Source organism: Myotis yumanensis, unplaced genomic scaffold (genome assembly GCF_028538775.1).
Source record: "Myotis yumanensis isolate MYYU_CA2020_CCGP unplaced genomic scaffold, mMyoYum1.0.hap1 SCAF_12, whole genome shotgun sequence".
Lineage (NCBI taxonomy): Eukaryota > Metazoa > Chordata > Mammalia > Chiroptera > Vespertilionidae > Myotis > Myotis yumanensis.
The window spans coordinates 41,371,204-41,391,703 of record NW_027223763.1 but is presented as its reverse complement, the minus strand read 5'-3'; the positions used below and the strand labels follow the sequence as shown (position 1 = coordinate 41,391,703).

The 20,500-nt window shown below is 39.0% G+C and overlaps 1 protein-coding gene across 3 annotated transcripts in view; it reads left to right on the top strand.

Moving 5' to 3' along the window:
- The window catches only part of CUNH9orf85 (chromosome unknown C9orf85 homolog), a 49,075-nt gene extending 29,357 nt beyond the window's left edge, over positions 1–19,718 (top strand). The window contains exons 3-5 of one of the 3 annotated variants that reach the window (XM_070431500.1): positions 7,086–7,184; positions 16,335–16,448; positions 16,984–19,718. In XM_070431500.1, the coding sequence (XP_070287601.1) occupies positions 7,086–7,184; positions 16,335–16,448; positions 16,984–17,137 (367 nt within the window). In that variant the 3' untranslated portion in view covers positions 17,138–19,718. The remainder of the gene's footprint in view (positions 1–7,085; positions 7,185–16,334; positions 16,449–16,983) is intronic. The other 2 variants (XR_011473408.1, XM_070431501.1) reach the window with 2 other exon arrangements.
- Positions 19,719–20,500: the final 782 nt, after the last annotated feature.

Here is a 20,500-nt window from a genome sequence, read left to right as displayed (position 1 = left end):
AACATCCTACAATACACAGGACAGCCCCCACAACAAAGACCTATCCAACCCAACATGTCAATAGAATCTTGGTTGAGAAACTGCTATGTACAAAATCAATGGATACTCACAGGGGCAAGCCACTGAAGCGTCATATATACTGTGGGGACTAAAAGAATATTAATACTCTTCAACTTCTAAGTTTTTCTAGGCTGGACTAATAAAATTAACAGGAGAAAATAAAGGTTTTAATACATGTTCATGGGGATTTCACATCGTCCTGAAAATTCCAAAGACAGGCAACACTGGGTATATAAGATGTTTTTGGACAAAGGAGAAAAGGTGTGGTGGGGGTGGGGGTTGGGGGTGGGAATGGAGTCTTAGATTTCAGGAGTGAGAATGGGCAATTTACAGGTAGTTGAGGGAGTGCAGAACAAGAGTGGCAGGAATATTCTTGCTAACAAGCTGGAGTCTTCCTGACTAATGCTAGGGTGAGATTCCTAAAGTCATTAAGCCAAGGCTCCCTTCCCAAAGCAGGCTTCTGTCTGCAGCTCTTGGGCAGGAAAGGGGGGAGGGCCAGAGGTTCTTTCTGAGTCTTTTGTCTTTTTAATAAACAATTTATAATCAAAATGCCAAAAAGGCAGCTTCAGGGTGGCAAAATTTTGGTCCCTTCAATATCTTAGGTCAGTTTTTTTCAGACTTTGCAGCTATAGAATTCTTGAATAAAACAAAAGCTTGCCAGGGAGTTCATTAAATACAGCAGGCTAAAACAGAACTGTCCAGAATGGGGAGAAGGGAGCTTAAATGCCACAAGAAGAATGTGGTTGAAAGTAGATTTCATCCTAAAAGTAAGTCAGGTGAAGAAGGAAAGAACATGCCTTGGAACCAGCATTGCTCTAAGGGATGCCTAGCCTACCATTTTCACAAATGTAGGTGCTTTATGCCTAACACGCTGCTTTTCATTACATCTTTTCCTCAAACAAAGGCACTCCTCCTGAGGACCTGGTCTTCACATCCAGGTGTTTAGCCCTTTCTAACTAATACAGACAGTCCTCAGGTTACGTCGGACTCGACGTACGTCGTTTCGTGGGTACGTCACCATCTCCCATTGTTTATAAAAAAGAAAAAGTTCCGTCATTTCGATGTATGTAGATATGTGCTCTATGTTTTTTATTATTTATTTACCACAGTAAAGGTCAGGAATTGTTATCTTTCTTTTAAATTTGTTTTACTGTTTTCACTTCATTACTGCTGTGTATGTGCTCCATGTGAGTGACGTAGGTGCTTATGTAGGTGGGTTCTGACTTACTATGAAAATCGCGTTACATCGCGCTGTAGGAATAGATCTCTGACATAACCCGAGGACCTACTGTAGTTTTTAAATTTATTGCCTTTTGGTTTTTATTCCCATTGACTGCCCGAGGCAGCCCTCATCTCTTCGTACTTCATTGCATTAAATAAATAAATTACTTCTATCTCAGTTATACCCAAACTAGAGGCCCGGTGCACAAATTCATGCATGAAATTCATGCACTGGGGGTGTGGGGGGGGTCCTTCAGCCCGGCCTACACCCTCTCACAGTCCAGAAGCCCCTCGATCGATCGCCCTGCAGAGGGAGGCCCCACCACAGTGCTGGCGGCTGAGTAGCCTGGGCTTCCCTCTACTGGGCAATTGCAGAGCCCCCCCACACACCCTGATTGATTGCCCCGGTGGCCTGGGCCTCCCTCTGCAGGGCGATTGTGAGGTGATGGCGGGGCCCCCCCCACCAATCACATCGCACCTGCCTTGGCTGGCCTGGCGCCAGTGCATGTCATAACGTGGTCGCCCAGACGGTCGTTCTGCTGTTTGGCCATTTGGTCGATTTGCATATTACGCTTTTATCATTATAGATACCTCCATTGGTCTGGAGTTTGATGTAAGGCCTCATATGGGGAAGAGTTGGGTTTCTAGCAGCAGGATGGGAGCTTTGTTCCCAGAGAAGTCCTGCTTTTATATGTCTACTACAGTGTATGGGGCAGTTGAGCCTGGGAAAACAAAAAATAATGCTATTTGGGAGAAAATGAGATGCTAGAGGGGGATGAGATATTGCTAACAGGTCATGCCACTCCGTGATTTAACTCTCTAACAATATGCTGGCTCCCTCTTTACTACAAAAGTTTTTCAATCAAATTAGCCAAACTCTGACCTTCAAGATAATCTTTTTTAGATCAGCCCTGTTCTTTTTAAAGTTAACTATTTTTCTACTTTTGTGGTGATAGTAAAAAACATACAACAAAATTTACCATCTTTTTTAAGTGTAGATAGTTCAGTAATGTTAATATTCACGTTGCTGTGCAACACATCTCCAGGACTTCTTCATCTTGCAAATTTGAAACTATTCACATTAAACAGCAACTCCCTGGTCTGCTCCTTCCATCTCCTGGTAACCACCATTCTACTTTCTATTGCTATGAATTTAACTACTTTAAAGACCTCATATAAATGAAATTATACAGTATTTGTCCTTCTGTGACCAGTGTATTTCACTAAGCATAATGTCTTAAAAGCTTGTCTGGGTTGTAGCATGTGATAGAATTCCCTTACTTTTTAAGGATGAATAATATTTCTGTGTGTGTGTGTGTGTGTGTGTGTGTGCGCAGCACAGTTTGTTTATTCATCCCCTTGATGCACATTTGTGTTGCTTTCACAATTGTTTTCGGGAGGACACTCTAACCAACTCAGCTGCCTGGACAGGGCCTAAATTATAACTTTTTAAAATCTATCTCTCTTGTTTTCACTTTATCATTCGTCTGTTGCCTATTGTGAATATTGCTATGAACATTGTGTAAATATCTCTTTAAGACTGGCTGAATCATACAGTAGTTCTATTTTTAAGTTTTTGAGGACTCTTCATACTTTTTCCATAGTGATTGCACCATTTTACAATCCCACCCACAGTGCACAAGGATTCCAATTTCTCCACACCCTTGCCAGCATTTGTTAACCCCTTATTTTTAAAGAAAAGAAGCTTATACTCCTAAAATCCTGCTTAATAAAGAGGACCACTGCACTCATTTTTCAAAGAAAGCAAATTAATACACAGAGAGCACCAGATAAATTCACCAGCTTGAGGTTATATTCATAGCAGTACTTTACACTCATTCTTTGGCACTGGAGTATTTGTCCATCAATTGGCATTAATTACTTGTTTATAGGGCACAAGGTAAGATTGCAGACTAATGATGAAGTGAAAAAAGGAGAGAGAGATTTAGAAAAGTTATAAATTAGGCCCTGGCTGGGCAACTGAGTTGATTAGAGTGGCCTCAGGATACACCAAGGTTATGGGTTCAATCCCCAGTCAGTGCACATACAAGAATCAACCAAAAAATGCATAAATAAATGGGACAACAAAAATCAGTGTTTCTCTCTGTGTGTTTCTCTCTCTTTCTCTCTCCCTTCCTCTTTCTAAAATCAATTTTTTAAGTTATAAATTAAAAGTAGAAGAGCACTTACTATAAACAATGTTTATAGAAAACAGTTTGAGGAAGGCACCAGAGAATGGAGGGAAAAATAATCAAGAGCCCTGTTTTCTTTAATAGACAATGCAGTTAATCTCAAGCTGTCCCTATGGGGGTTCCACATAAATTGTCATTTGTTCATTTATCTTTCCTCTTATTATGTAACTTGAGGCCTGGTGCACGAAATTTGTACATTTGGGTGGGAGGTCCCTCAGCCCAGCGTGCACCCTCTTGCAGTCTGGGAGCCCTTGGGGGATGTCCAACTGGCGGCGTAGGCGCGCGGGCAGTCAGACATCCTTATCACTGTCGCAGAAGCAAGAGAGGCTCCTGCCACTGCCGCTGTGCTCGCCAACCGTGAGCCCAGCTCAGGGCTTCTTGCTGAGCAGCGCTCCCTCTGTGGGAGTGCACTGACCACCAGGAGGCAGCTCCTGCATTGAGCGTCTGTCCCCTGGTGGTCAGTGCGCATCATAGCAACCAGTCATTCCACTGTTGGGCCAAAACTGGCTCTCTGACATCCCCCGAGGGGTCCTGGATTGAGAGAGGGCACAGGCCAGGCTGAGAGACTGCACTGGTGCATGATCGGGGCCAAGGGGGGGTGACATGGGAGGTTGGCCAGCCAGGGAGGGACTATGTTTGGTCTATCTCGCACAGTCTCGATCGGCTGGACCCTACTGATTGGAGCGTTTGCCCTGGTGGTCAGTGCACGTCATAGTGACTGGTTGACCAGTTGACTGTCTGCCCCCTGGTGGTCAGTGCACATCATAGCAAGCGGTTGAGTGGTCTTAGCATATTATTAGCATACTAGAGGCCCGGTGCACAGATTTGTGTACTGGTGGGGTCCCTCAGCCTGGCCTGCAGGGATCGGGCCGAAACTGGCTTTCCGACATCCCCCTAGGGATCCTGGATTGCGAGAGAGTGGTTTTGGGTGACGCACTCCGGAACTGAGCTCTCTCCTCTCTGGTTCTGGGTGCCTCACCCGAGAACTGCAGCTGCCAAGTCATTGCAACTCAGCACTCCTGCGTTGAGCTTCTGCTTCCTGGTGGTCAGTGCACATCATAGCTACCAGTCGACCGGTCAGATGATCGGCTGGTCACTTAGGCTTTTATATATACAGATTACACTTTGATTGGTTGAACGGTTGACCAGATGACCAGACACTTAGCATATTAGGCTTTTATTATATAGGATGTTGATCCATGAACATGAATCAGTGTTATCTGTCAAAAAGAAGATTTTCTATCTGTTTTGAATATATTATTTAAAGGTAAAAGTGTTGTTTTCATTATTGTCATCAATCGCTCACCTGTGTATGAAGCCTACTTTTTGAATATATTTTATTGATTTTTTACAGAGAGGAAGGAAGAGGGATAGAGAGTTAGAAACATCGATGGGAGAGAAACATCGATCAGCTGCCTCCTGCACACCCCCCACTGGGGTTCTGCCTGCAACCAAGGTATATGCCCTTGACTGGAATCAAACCTGGGACCCTTCAGTCCGCAGGCCAATGCTCTATCCACTGAGCCAAACCAGTCAGGGCTGAAGCCTACTTTTTGACATTAATATTGATTGATACAGCAAGGTTTAATTTAAAATTGCCTGATCTAAAGTGTAATGATTTTGATTTTCTCTTTTTTCCTAAACTACTCTTGGTCAGAGGTGAATTATTATGTACGCTTAAGAATTACTCTAATCAAATCTACTACTGCAGCAAGAAAAGTTGGTCCGGCCCTGGCCAGTGTTGTTGAGTGGCCTGTGCACCGAAAGGTCGCCGCTTCCATTCCCCGTCAGGGCACATGCCCAGGTTGTGGGTTTGGTCTCCAGTCGGGTGTGTACAGGAGGCAACTGATTGATGTTTCCCTCTCACATTGATATTTCTCTCTCTGTGTCTCCCTCTCCCTCCTTCTTCCTTTCTCTCTCAAATCAATTAAAAATAAATAGATAGAAAGAAAGAAAGAAAGAAAGAAAGAAAGAAAGAAAGAAAGAAAGAAAGAAAGAAAGAAAGGAAGGAATGTTGGTTTGATCTTTCTACTTATTTTCAAACACCTCAGTTAGGGACACAGGAAAGTGAATTGTAACTTCTACTCAAAGTTATTGGAATTTGGGGATATTGTTTTCTTAAAAACATTTTCTAAGTAGCATATGATGTAATTCCTTAGTATAGTTTCAGAATCTTTCTCTGTTAGCACAGATTACTTAGAGCCCTTGGAGGAAATATGTTGTGGAACTCTGTCAATATTAGGTTTCTATTATTTGCACACTAAGGGTGGAGTAGCACAGCTCACTGTTTACAAAAGCACTTAGTCATCGAATATGTGAGAGTATATAAGTGGAGTTTAATTATGATAAAGGTTAAAGTGTAATAATATAACCAGGAACTGGAAGCAGTGCCAGAAAAGTTGTGACAGAGTAAAGTAAGCCTTTTATTTCCAGTAAGTACTAGAAATATAAGATCAGTTCTTTTCCCCATCGGTATTTATTGTATACTAAAGGCCCAGTGCACGAAGTTTGTGCACAGGTAGGGTCCCTAGTGGCTGCTGGCCGGGGCCTCACCTTCCCCAGCTGTTGGCTGCCGGCCGGCCGGGGCCTTCCTTCATTCCGCGCTGCCCCCTGGTGGTCAGTGCATGTCATAGTGAGCCCAGTTGGCCTAACTCCTGCCCTAGGGGACACTTTGCATATTAGGCTTTTATATATATAGATATCACTGGTTTCAGGACCATTTTATATTCTTAAAAATGACTGAGGACCCCAGAGCTTGGTTTATATACCTATATGGGTTTTATGTATATTGGTATTTATATTAGATATGAATAAGACATTTAAAAATAATTATTTAGTAAATAATGAGTATAAATAACATATGCCCATAAAGTATTAATATTAATAACTTTTCTATGAAAAATAACTTTTAAAACAAAAATATTAGTGAGACAAGTGAAAACTTCAAATTTTGTCTCTGATTTTCATCCTTAAATATATAATGAACATTTTTTAACTTTTAATTACTTTTTTGTGTGTTTCTCATGTAAAAAGGTAAATGTCTTTTTACTTTTAAAATAACATTCTAAAAAAGTATATTACTGTCTCCTTTGTTAGTAAACACGTTTTATATGAATGACCTGTGTTTTTATTTTACCACAGTTTTCATTAAAATAATTACTTGTGGTATATGAATGGTCAAGATTGTTTGATTATTCCTAGGAATTGTATGCTATGGAGAAATGAAAAGAAGGCAAAACCATCATTATTTTAACATCTGAAGTTCTCTTTGCAATGTACTCACAAAATTTTCAAAATATAGTTATTTTTTAAGGAAAATTAGGTAAAACTTACATTAGGTGATTTTAATGTCTTTCTGTAATATGTATTTTATATGAAAAACACACTCTCAGGAGTAAATAATTTACAGTTATTTTGAAGATGTTTCAGTATGTTTCATGAGTTTTATGACAATTTGGAATTTATATCATGTATCATTAAAATAATATCTAAACCATTTAATTATTAAGATCAAGATTCTATGGCAAGGCAAATATACTATTGTGGTTAAAAAAAAAAAAAAAAAATCCAGAAACTCAATTACTTTCAGACCTTCTCTCACTATACTTCCAGTGAGGATGTCAAGCATGGATTAAGAGTTTTGAAAGAGAAGACACACCAAGGTCCCCACTTCTGTGACAGAAACTGGGAAGGTGGTAAACATCTAAAAATGTATATAATTTACATTTTCACAAACATGAGGAAACATGTCAGTTAAAAAATATGTGTGTATCTCTTTATAAACAGGTATATTTATAGTCATAGAAATACTAGCTTAATATAACCTAACCGGTTTTCAGAATTAATTTAAATTTGAAAATAGAATAATTTATTTCAGCAATAGAATTCTTCTCTTCTCCAAATTGGCCATTACAGGCTCAGCCAGCAGTGGGAACACTGGAAAGCCCCCACATCAAGGAAGTATTTCTTTGATCCAGTCAGGGGTTAGAAGTGGCAGTGTGCATAAGAATGTCTTAAAGAGTTTAACTGACAGATTGGGACCCATTCCCAAGATTCTGATTATGTAAATAATGGGTGTAGCCATTAATCTGCATTTGAATAAGCTCTGCAGGTGATTGAGCCAGTGTTTAGAGGCACTGTTTTGGGGATTAGTTGGGTTAGAGAATGTATCTGTGATCTTTTGACTTCAGATTTCAAAACAGGAGATCCCATTTTTACGCCTATTTTACATGTAAACTTTAACTTTGACAATTCTGTAAATAGTTTTATCCCTGAATTAGTTATTTGGATACTTAAAGATTGGTTTACCTGTGAAGTCCCTGGTGTGAAACAACATAGATAGAGAAATGAAAACGTGTAATTTTCTTAAGTCCTGAGATGAACCTAGCCAAAATAGATTTTCTTTAAAATTATTTTAAAACTTTAAAAATTTAAAGCAAAAAAAAAAAATACAACACTGAAAATTTTCCTATTCCAAACTTATTTTTCCACTGATTGGACCACCAATTGTTCATCCATTCACCAGTTGATCGACATTTAGGTTGGTGGTTATGAATTACATTGCCATAAACATTTATGTACAGGTTTTGTGTCAACATATGTTTTCATTTTGGGGGCGTAAATATGTAGCAGTGAAATTGCTGGATTGTATGTTAAGGGTGTTTTTATATTGAACTGTTTAACTTTTCCAGAGTGGCTGTACCATTTACATTCCCATCAATAGTTTGAGAGTTCCAGATATTTTAGTCATAAGCTGCATCTCGTCGTGATTAAAATTTGCATATCTCTGATGACCAGTGGTGCTAAGCACCTTTTCATGTGCTCATTTGGCATCCCTATTTCTTCTTTGGGGTAGTTCTTTCTGTTCATTAGCTAATGTTTTTACTGAGTTGTTTTGTTTAATTATTACTGAGTTTTGAAAGTTTTTTATATCCTGAGTATAAATATTTTTATCAGATATGTGTTTTGCAAATATTTTCTGCTTTTATATTTGGGTTTATAACTCGTTTCCTGTTAATTTTATGGCTCTTCAATTATTCCAGCATCATTTGTTGAAAAAGCTACCCTTTCTTCCTTGAATTCCCTTTGTCCTGTGTTGGAAATCAGTTGACATATGTATGGGTTTATTTTTGGATTTCATTCTATCTCATTGATCTGTGTGTCTGTCACCAACCACACTATCTTGATTACTGGGGCTTTATAGTAAGTCTTGAAATCCAGTCAGGAGAATCTTCCAGCCTTTTTTTTCTTTCTGAAAGTGGTTTTGACTATTATAATTTCTTAGCTTTTTAAAAAAAAAAACTTTTAGAATCAGCTTGTCAATTTTTACAGAAAATCATTGGTCATTGCTACAATGTAGAAATACAGTTTATTTTTCTTTACTGACCCTATATATTGTGACTTTAATAAACTCACATTTTATTTCTAATACTTTTAAAAATAGATTCTTTGGGATTTTCTATATGAACACAGTTTTACTTCTTGCTTTCCAAACTGTATGGCTTTTATTTCATTTGACCTTGTGCTGTCTGGGAATGATGAGGGCAGATACTCTTGCCTTGCTCCTGATTTTATAGGGAAGGTATTCAGTCTTTTATCATTAAGTATGATATTAGTTGTAGATTCTTTGTAAATGCTCTTTATGAGGTTGAAAAATTTTCCTCCAATTCATAGTTTACTGAGGCTTTTTATTATGAATGGTTATTAAATTTTGTCAAATGCTTTTTCTGCATCTATTGAGATTATCATACGGTTTGTCTTCCTTAGAACACTGATTTGGTGAATTACATTTATTGATATTAATATTGAATTGGTCTTGCATGCCCTTGGGTAAACCCCACTTAGTCATTATATGTATCCTTTTTATATTTTGCTAGATTTGATTTGCTCACATTTTGTCATAGATTTTTACATCTGTGTTTGTTAGAAATACTAATCTGTAATTTTTGTTTGTTTTGCTATTAGGGCCTCATCAAATAAGTTGGGAACTGTTTCTTCCTATTTTGTTTTTTGGAAGGTTTTTGAAAAAATTAGTATTATTTCTTAAATGTTTGGTAGAATTCATCAATGAAGCCATTTGGGCCTGGAGTTTTACTCGTTGGAGAGTTTTTAACTATGATTAAATTTTTCTTTAATGGATAGAGGAATTTTTAGATTAAGTATTTCTTCTTAAGCAAGTTTTGATAACGTCTCTTTCCCAAATTTGTGCATTTCAATGATGTTGTTGGATTTATGGGCATAGAGTTGTCAGTAAAATTTTATTATTATTCTTTCAATATCTGTTGCATCTATAATGCTGTCCTTTCTTCAATTCCTGATATTGGTGATTTGTTTCTTCTCCTTTTTTTGTCCTGATCAGTCTGGTTATGTGTTTATGAATTATATTAATCTTTTCAGTGAGCCTGGTTTTGGTGTTACTAATTTTCTCTGTTTTTCTGTTTTCAATTTCATTGTTTTCTGTTTATATCAATATTTCTTCCTTTCGTTTGCTTTTAGTTTAATTTATTTATCTTTTTCTATTTTCTTAAGGTAGAAGTTTAGATCATTTTTCTTGTTTTAATATAAACATGTAATTATATATATTTCCCAAGAACTTCTTTAGCTTCTTTCTACAAATTTTGATTATGTGTTTTCATTGTCCTTCAGTCAAAATATTTTCTAATTTTTCTGTGACTTCCTCTTTGACCTGTAGATTCTTTAGAAGTGTTCTAATTTATAGATATTTGGGCATTTTCCATATATTTTTCTGTTACTGATTTCCAGTCAATTTCACTGTGGTAAGAGAACATATTTCGTGTAAGTTTACAGGTTTTTGTTTTTTTTTAATTTATTGAGGTTGGTTTTATGGCTCAGATATGATCTATCTTAGAGAATGTTTCATGTGTACTTGAAAAGAACATATTGCCCTTGTTGGGTGGAGGGTTCTATAAATGTCAATTTGGTTCATAGTCTTCTGTCAACCAGGTGTTCTATATCCATACTGATTTTTTTTTGGTCTATTTGTCCAGTTAGTTACAGAGCGAGGTGATGAAGTCCCTAGTTGTAATTATGAACTTGTGTATTCCTCTTTTTATTTCATAGTTTTCGCTCATTTATTTTAACAGCCTGTTGTTGGATTCATAAACATTCAGGAATATTGTGTGTTTTTGGAAAATTTATCCCTTCATTGTCATGGCACTATACTTTCTTTTTAACTGTATATTCATGTTTAAAGTGGATTTTTTTTTTTTTAAATATATTTTATTGATTTTTTACAGAGAGGAAGGGAGAGAGATAGAGAGTTAGAAACATCGATGAGAGAGAAACATCGATCAGCTGCCTCCTGCACATCTCCCACTGGGGATGTGCCCACAACCCAGGTACATGCCCTTGACCGGAATCGAACCTGGGACCCTTCAGTCCGCAGGCCGACGCTCTATCCACTGAGCCAAACCGGTTTCGGCTAAAGTGGATTTTTTAAAATGGGTTTTTATTGATTTCAGTTAGTGATTTCATTTTTTTCAGATACATATCCAGAAGTGGTTTGCTGAGTCATGTGATAGTTCTATTTTTTAATTTTTTGATGGACCTCCATACTTTTTCCATAGCACTAGCTATACCAATTTACATTTCCACCAACAGTGCACAAGGGTTCTCTTTTCTTTATATCCTCACCAACACTTATTTCTAGTCTTTTTGATATTGTGGTTTTGATTTGCATTTTCCTGAGAATAGTGATGCTGAACATCTTTTCATATACATGTTGACCATCTGTTAATTGTTTTGGGGAAAATGTCTATTCAGATTCTCTGCCCAATTTTTAATCAGATTGTTTGTTTTTGCTATTGATTTGTGTGAGACCTTCATATATTTTGGATATTAACCCCTTACAGATACATATTTTACTTATATTTTCCCCATTCAGTAGGTTGCCTGTTTATTTTGTTGATAGTTTCCTTTGTTGTACAGAGCTTTTTAGTTTGATTTAGTCCCACTTGCTTATTTTTGTTTTTTTTGTTCCATTTAATTTTGGTGTCAAATTTAAAGAATCATTGTTTACAGCCTGTTTTTTGTGTGTATGTTTTTTTTAAAATTTTTATGGTTTCAGTTCTCACATTTAAGTCTTTAATTCATTTTTAGTTAGTTTTGGGATATGATGTATAATTGTGGTCCATTTTCTTTTCCTATGTATGAGGCTGTCCAGTTTTCCCAGCAATTATTGAAGAGTTTGTTAATATATTTTTGACTTCTTTATTGCAAACTAATTGAGTGAGTTTATTTCTGGGCTCTCTATTCTCTTTGATCTATATGTCTCTTTTATGTCAATATCATACTGTTTTGATCATTATAGGTTTGTAATATAGTTTGAAATCAGGGAGCATGATGCCTCCAACTTTGTTCATTTTTCTCAATATTGCTTTGGCTATATGGGGTCTTTTGTGCATATAAATTTCAGAATTATTTGTTTTATTTCCGTGAAAAATCTCATCAAGATTTTGATAGGGATTGCATTGAATCTATATATTGCTTTAAGTAGTATGGGCATTTTAACAATATTATACAGATACTAGAGGCCTGATGCACAAAATTCGTGCAAGGGGCTCAGCCCTCACAGCTGTGGCATCTTGCCTTGGCCCTCGAAGCCCCAGCTTCATCTGGAAGGTCGTTTGGCTGTCTGGTCTAATTAGCATATTATACTTTTATTATTATAGATATGCAGAACATTCTATCCTAAAGCAATGGAATATACATATTCTCAAGTGCACATGGAATATTTTTGAGGATAAATCATATGTTAGTCCTCAAAACAAGTGGCAAAAATTTAAGATTAAAATTATGTCAAGCATCTTTTGCAACCACAATGATATGAAACTAGAAATCAAATTACAAGAAGAAAACCAGAAAATTTGCTAATTTGTGGAGAATAAGCAACATGCTATTAAACAATCAGTGGGTCAAAGAAGAAATCTGAGAGAAATTAAAAAAAAAAAATACCCTGAGATAAGTGAAAATGGAAATAGAACATACCAAAACATTGAGATGTAACGGTAACTGTTCTAAGAGAGATGTTCACAGCAATAACTGCTTAGATCAAGAAACAAAATCTAACTTTACACCTCAAGGAACTAGAGAAAGAAGAAAAAAGTACAAAGCAATGAGAAAGAAGGAAGCAACATAGATCAGAGCTGAAATAAATGAAATAGAAACTAAAAAGACAATAGAAAATATTAATGAGTTGATTAGTTAAAAACATAAACAAAATTGACAAATCTTTAGCTAGAAAGAGAGGATTCTCAAATAAATAAAATCCAAAATGAAAGAGATGTTATAACTGATACCACAAAAATACAAAGATTCACAACAGACTATGAACAATTGTACACCAACAAATTTGACAACCTAGAAGAAACAGATAAATTCCTAGACATACAACCCGCCAAGACTGAATCATTAAGGAAGAGAAAATCTGAATAGATTACTAGTAAAGAGATTGAATCAATAATCAAAAACTCCCAACAAACAAAAGTGCAAGATCAGACAGCTTCACTGTTGATTTCTACCAAACATTCTAAGAAAATTAATACCAACTCTTCTTAACTCTTCCAAAAAATAGAAGAGGAGGGAACACTTCCAAACCCATTTCATAAGGCCTGCATCACTGATACTAAAACTAGACAAGGGCCGAAACCGGTTTGGCTCAGTGGATAGAGCATCGGCCTGCGGACTGAAGGGTCCCGGGTTCGATTCCGGTCAAGGGCGTGTGCCTGGGTTGCGGGCACATCTCCAGTGGGAGATGTGCAGGAGGCGGCTGATCGATGTTTCTCTCTCATCGATGTTTCTAACTCTCTATCTCTCTCCCTTCCTCTCTGTAAAAAATCAATAAAATATATTTTTTAAAAAAATAAAAAAAAATAAAAAATAAAACTAGACAAGGATACCACAAGAAAAGAAAATTACAGGCCAATATTCCTGATTAATATACCTTATAAGCAAAAATCCTCAACCGATTATTAGCAAATCAAATTCAACAGTACATTAAAAAGATCATATACCGTAATCAAGTGGGATTTGTTCCAGGAATGCAAGGATAGTTTATCATCTACAAATCAATCAATGTGATACACCACAATAACAGAATGAAAGATGAAAATCATGATCATCTTAATAGATGTCAGCACACAGCTGACATATTCAACAGTGGAAAGCTGAAAGCTTTTCCTGTAGAATCAGAACAAGACAAAATGCCCACTCTTACCACTTTTATTCAACCTAGAGGCCCGGTGCATGAAATTCGTGCACTGGGGGGGAAGGGTGTACCTCAGCTCAGCCTGCACCCTCTCCAATCTGGGATCCCTTGGGGGATGTCCAACTGCTGGTTTAGGCCCGATCTTGTGGTGGCCATCTTGTAACTGCAGTTGGACATCCCTCTCACAATCCAGGACTTCTGGCTCCCAACCGCTCACCTGCCTGCCTGCCTGATTGCCCCTAACCGCCTCTGCCTGCCAGCCTGATCACTCCCTAACCACTCCCCTGCCAGCCTGATCGATGCCTCACTGCTCCCCCGCCAGCCCAGTCACCCCTAACTGCCCTCCCCTGCTGGCCCGGTTGCTCCCAACTGCCCTCCCCTGCTGGCCCAGTTGCCCCGAACTGCCCTCCCCTGCCAGCCTGGTCACCCCCAACTGCCCTCCCCTGCCAGCCTGGTTGCCCCTAACTGCCCTCCACTGAAGGCCTGGTCCTCTCCAACTGCCCTCCCCTCCCAGCCCAGTCATCCTTAACTGCCCTCCTCTGCCAGCCTGCTCACCCCTAACTGCCCTCCCCTGCCAGCCTGGTTGCCCCTAACTGCCATCCCCTGCAGGCCTGGTCGCCCCTAACTGCCCTCCCCTGCCGGCCATCTTGTGGCAGCCATCTTGTGACCACATGGGGATGACCATCTTGTGTGAGGATGTGATGGTCAATTTGCATATCACCTCTTTATTATATAGGACTAGAGGCCCAGTGCACAAAAATTTGTGCACTCGCTGGGGGAGGGGGTCCCCCAGCCCGGCCTGTGCCCTCTTGCAGTCTGTGACCCCTCAGGAGATAACGACCTGCTGGCTTAGGCCTGCTCCTGGGTGGCAGAGGGCAGGCCCAATCCCTAGGTGCAGCCCCTGGTTGGGCTCAGAGCAGGGCCGATTGGGGAGTTGGGGCGCCGCCCCCTGTCATGCACAGAGCAGGGCGGATTGGGAGGTTGCAATGCCACCCTCAGTCACGCTCAGGGTGGGGCTGATTGGGGGGTTGGGGCACCGCCCCCTGTCACACTCAAGGCAGGGTCGATGGGGAGGTTGCGGCACCACCCCCTGTCACACACAGAGCAGGGCCAATCAGGGGGTTGGGGCGCTGCCCCCTGTCACGCACAGAGCAGGCCCATCAGGGGTTGGGGAGCCCCCCCCCTGTCATGCACAGAGCAGGGCCGATCAGGGGGTTGGGGAGCTCCCCCCGGTCACGCACAGAGTAGGGCCGATAGGGGAGTTAGGGCACCGCCCCCTGTCACACACAGAGCAGGGTGGATCAGGGGTTTGGGGCACCGCCCTCTATCACCCACAGAGCAGGGCCGATCAGGGGTTTGGGGCGCCGCCACTGTCACACTCAGGGCAGGGCCGATGGGGAGGTTATGGCTCTACGCCGTCACACACAGAGCAGGGCCCGTGGGGGTGGGGGGGCGGGGTTGGGGCGCCTTCCCCTGTCACGAACAGAGCAGGGCGGATAGGGAGGTTGTGGCCCCGTCCCCTGTCACACATAGAGCTGCAGGGCGATCAGGGGGTTTGGGCGCTGCCCCCTGTCACGCTAATCCCGGTGCTGGGAGGCATATTACCCTTTTACTATATAGGATAGAGGCCTGGGGGCTGGCTGGTTTGCCCTGAAGGGTGTCCTGGATCAGGGTGGGGGTCCCCACTGGGGTGCCTGGCCAGCCTGGATGAGGGGATGATGGCTGTTTGCAGCTGGTCACACACCCTTCAGGGTGGGGGTCCCCATTGGGGTGCCTGGCCAGTCTGGGTGAGGGACTGAGGGCTGCTCTCAGGCTGGCGGTTGTTGACTGAAGCTCCCAACCGCTCCTTTTTTTTCTCTTTTTTTATTTTATTCTGAGCCAGCTTTAACTCTGGCTCTAGCTCTGAGGCTTCGTATCTGGTTTGTTTGCCGTTCTATAATCGAAACAATGTATAACTTCAGCTCTGAGATCCCGGCAGGCTGAAAGCTGGTTTCTGGGGTTTTGTTTAGCTTCTTATTTGCAACATAGTACATAGTTGCTTAGAGTTGCAACTCAGAGGCCGGCAAGTCAGGCGGGGAATGTTGGAGTCTGCAGTCACTGGAGCAAGCAAGCCTCATGTTCACTTCCAGCTGCCTGGCTGCCGGCCGCCATCTTGGCTGACAGTTAATTTGCATAAGGATACGCTGATTAGCCAATGGGAAGGGTAGCGGTCGTACGCTAATTACCATGTTTCTCTTTTATTGGTGTAGATAGTATTGTAAGTTCTGGCCAGAGTAATTAGGCAAGAAAAAGAAATAAAGGGCATCCAAGTTGGAAAGGGGGAAGTAAAACTGTCACTGTTTGCAGATGACATTTTTTAAGGAAGTTTGAAAGCAGATAAATCTCAAGTTGATCTGTAACCTGTTATCTAGAAATGCTTTATTTAATGTAAAGTTATGTAAGATAAATACATGAGATTGGAATTATTTTTTTAATTATCTAAAGTTTTACATATTTCTCCTTTTTCTGAGATTGGAATTTAGGAGTTTTGATTTTGGGGCTTTTTATCTAGACATTTAGCTTTACTTCCTCATTTTGTCAACTACATTTTAGGTAATTAGTAAAAATTAATGTTTGATTTCATTTTCTACTTTTAGTGTTAAATGTTTACAAAAGACAGTGAAAGATTCTTATCACATTATATGTAGACCATGTGCCTGTGAACTTGAAGTTTGTGCAAAATGTGGAAAGAAAGAAGACATTGTTACTCCGTGAGTATTTCTTTTATGTTTGGGTTGTACTGTTTTAGGAATTAGTAAGCGAATTTTCTTTAAGGAAATGTTCATTAGCTTTGAAGGTCTTAAGTTTCAGTGTATCACACTAATGTAGACTTTTTCTACCTAATAGAAAAAAGTCGTAATTTATCATTACAGATTGAAGTGAAACTTTATAAGTGAAACTTTATATTTTTAGGAAATTAAAATATTTATCCATGAGGTTCATATTCATTACTCATTATTTAAAAGTTCTTTATTATGTAACTACTTTTCTTTACTGGACATCATGCATTAATTTTTTTGAGTCTACTTTCTTGACAAAGGTCAATAACTATATATTGAAAAAGACATTAAAGAATTATAATAATATAATGCGTTGGGTCTTAACTTAGTCTTCAAGGATTTTTTTCTTTTTACTTATTTCATTAGGCTTCTGTTAATCAGGAAATGTAGTGTAATGTTATTTTCAATCTATACAAGTAAGTAGTGAAAGCCTGGGAAATAAAGAGGTTTTTCCTTCCATCTTTAGGTTTAATAAAGAACCAGAAAAGACAGAAAACGTTGAAAATAATCCACATTCCAATTGTAGAAGAAGCTGCAGAAGAAATAAAGAAGAAAGTGATGATTTAGATTTTAATATTGATTTAGATGACTCAGAAGAAGATGACAATCAAATAGATTAATATATTAAAAGTCAGTGTGAAAACATGAAATTCTGAACAACTTTCTACTTTGAGGGTTTTACAGAAAAATACTGTGAAATCCTAATAAAGAATTTAGAATAACCTATAGAAAATGATAACATTTATACATGGACAATATAAATTGTGTATAATATTTGAACAATTATAAAACTTATGCAGACTTTTCTTACAATAAATTTCTAAGTAGCATATGCTAGAAGATCTGCCCAGTGAGCTTTGGGGTATCATAATGCAGTTCATGGGAATTATATAGAAGAATATCAAAGTAACAAGGTTCAGAATTGATGGTTTTGTAAGAACTATCTCATAGAAAAAATCAGATGACATTATTGCTAGCCTCAAAAATTGGTCCTCAGGTATGTTCCTTTTGATAAGTTTATCTCAAGTAAATGACCCATAAACAAAAGCCCCCTAACTTAATGTTTGGTTGCTTTATAAAGCAGAAAGTTAATTTTTTAAATAATAATGTTTAACAAGTATGTAGCAGCTTTTTAAAATGTATTTTTATCATCACATTTTAACCTTTTTTCTTTTATAAAATATACATACAGAAAACTGCATAAAATATGTATGTATAGTTTAGCAAATACTTATAAAGAAAACTCATACATCTATCACACAGATGAAGAACTACTCCTAAACAATGTAAATTAGCTTTATCTGATTTTCGAACTTTTTTTTTTTTTAAACACACTCCACTGATTTTTTACAGAGAGGAAGGGAGAGAGATAGAGAGCTAGAAACATCCACGAGAGAGAAACGCAGATCAGCTGCCTCCTGCACACCCCCCACTGGGGATGCGCCCGCAACCAAGGCACATGCCCCCGACCGGAATCGAACCTGGGACCCTCCAGTCCGCAGGCTGACGCTCTATCCACCGAGCCAAACCGGCCAGGGCCTTTTTTTTTTATTATTATTATGAAAAATCTCAAACCTAAAGAAAAGTAGCAAAATAATGCAATGAACCTTTGTATAATCCTACTTAGATTCATATTTGTTAACAGTTTGCACATTTTGTTTATATCTGAATAGGTGGATATGGATATATATTTTATTTGCTGAACCATTTAAAAATAAGTGGCAGGCATTAGTTTTGAATACACTTATGCACGTTATTTTGTACCTCTTCTTTATTTTATTAATATGAAATTTGTGAGATTGATTCAGGTTGTTGCAAAAGCTGTTACTAGTTCATTTAGATGTCTCTGTTTTATTCTGTTGTATTTATGTACCATGATTTATTTTATACTCTCTAATGAGAGCCATTTGAGTTATCTCAATTTTTCCCTATTACAAAGAATACTGCTTTGAACATTGTTATATGTGTTTTTGGTACACGTCTTATTTCTTGGTACACATTTTTGTATACATGAATCTAGCAGTTGTCGAGGGCATCAGTATTACCATACTACAGTGCCAGCTGTCTTTCCAGAAGGACTGCCATCTCCCTTCCCCACAGCAGTGTGTCAGAGTTCCAGTGCTCTGCCTCGTTTCCAACACTTGGTATCAAATTGCTGAATTTCTGTCAGTTTGGTATGTGTGCAGCATACATTTTGCCTCTTTAAGAGTGTAATGTCAATTTAAAATATTTCAACATAGGCCCTGGCTGGGTAGCTCAGTTGGGTAGAGTGTTGTCCTGATACACCAAGATTGTGAGTTCTATCCCTGGTCAGGGCACATACAAAAAGTAAGCAATGAATGCATCAATAAGTGGAACAACAAATCGATGTTTCTCTGTCTCCCTCTCTGAAAATCAATCGGAAAAAAAATGTTTTAAAAAATTTTGACATAAAAAGATAAAGACAGATAACATTACAGTGGCATCAAAGACATGTTAACCAGAAATAAATTTTTAAAATACTCAAGAACTCTGCCGACAAAATCTTATCAAGACATTAAAGAAAATGGAGACAAAAATAGAGAAAGATAAAATAAGTAGAGAGAAATACCATGTTCATTATGTGGAAGTCTCAATACTCTAAGCTTACAGTCTTACTAAAAGTTTCTTTGTGTGGCTTACCTGTTTGCATATAGATTTATTTTCTGGACTGTGTAACTTTTGTGGCTAAAGAGACAACTAAATTTTTATTAGGCCTAGAATAAGTTCTTTCCCATCTGAATAAATAATAATTCCTCAGATTACCGGGACGGAAATTTAACAAACAGCATCACCTAGTGACATCTACTAATATCTGCATTTTGTTCTTTAGTACTAACAAAAGTTTTGTTTTCTTTTAACAGACTTCAATTGAATTGTTATATGTAGATCATTTAAAAATTTAATTTTATTGATTTTTAGAGAGAAAGAAAGGGGGAGAGAATAAACATCAATGCGAGAGTGGCTGGCTGCCTCCTGAATGCCCTCTACCAGGGATTGACCCCACAACCTGAGCTTGTGCCCTGACTGGGAATTGAACTGGCAACCCTTCTGTGCATGGGATGATACCCAATCAACTGAGCCACACCAGCCAGGGCTATTTGGTTCATTTTTATTTATTTAGGTATTGCCTTTCTAATCTAAAAAGGTGTGTGTGTGTGTGTGTGTGTGTGTGTGTGTGTGTGTGTGCTACTCAGTCACTTAGTAGCTATAGGACTTGATACAAATTAATTTTTCTGTGCCTTGGTTTCTAAGAGGTTGTTAGAAGGATTAAATGCATTAATATGTAAAATACTCAGAACCTGTAAAACCACTACACAAGTGATATTATTGCTACTATGAGTGTGTGTGTACAAATTAATTAGTAATGAGCATCAATTTGGTTGTTTACCTATATTCTACGAAAGAAGACATATGTATATGGAATGCAGAATGTATGCATATGGAATCCTGTTGATGGCAGAGGAATTCAAGGGCCAGACGTGGTTCTTGGGTGCCCCTGAAAGAAGGATGGGATGTGGAAACAAGCTTTATTGGCATGGAGTTACATTTCTTGGGTTCCAAAGTCCCCTGCCCCTTAAGCCAGTCCTGGAAAAGGTGTAGCTGGGAGTCCAGCAAAGTCAGAAACAAGGCCAGTGTCCAGAGCTCCCGTTCCATGTTGCAGCCAGGTGTGGTTCAGTATTCAGGCTAATTAAAGTTCATTCGTCCATGTATGGAGCCCAACATGGCTATGCACCATGCAGGTGCAGGAGACTCAGCCCCCTGCAGCAGGAGTTCCAGGAGCCAGAGCCCTAGAGCCTTTGTCTAGAAATATATATATTTAGACTTCATGCACATGTAGTGGCCATGTCCATGCTGGCCAATTGCCTGTTTCCAGGTGTGATTAACAGGCAAGCGTTTTCTCATGTTACTCAGGCCTTGTTGGGCATTCATCTAAACTGCCTTTGTCCAATCCTTTCCCCTAC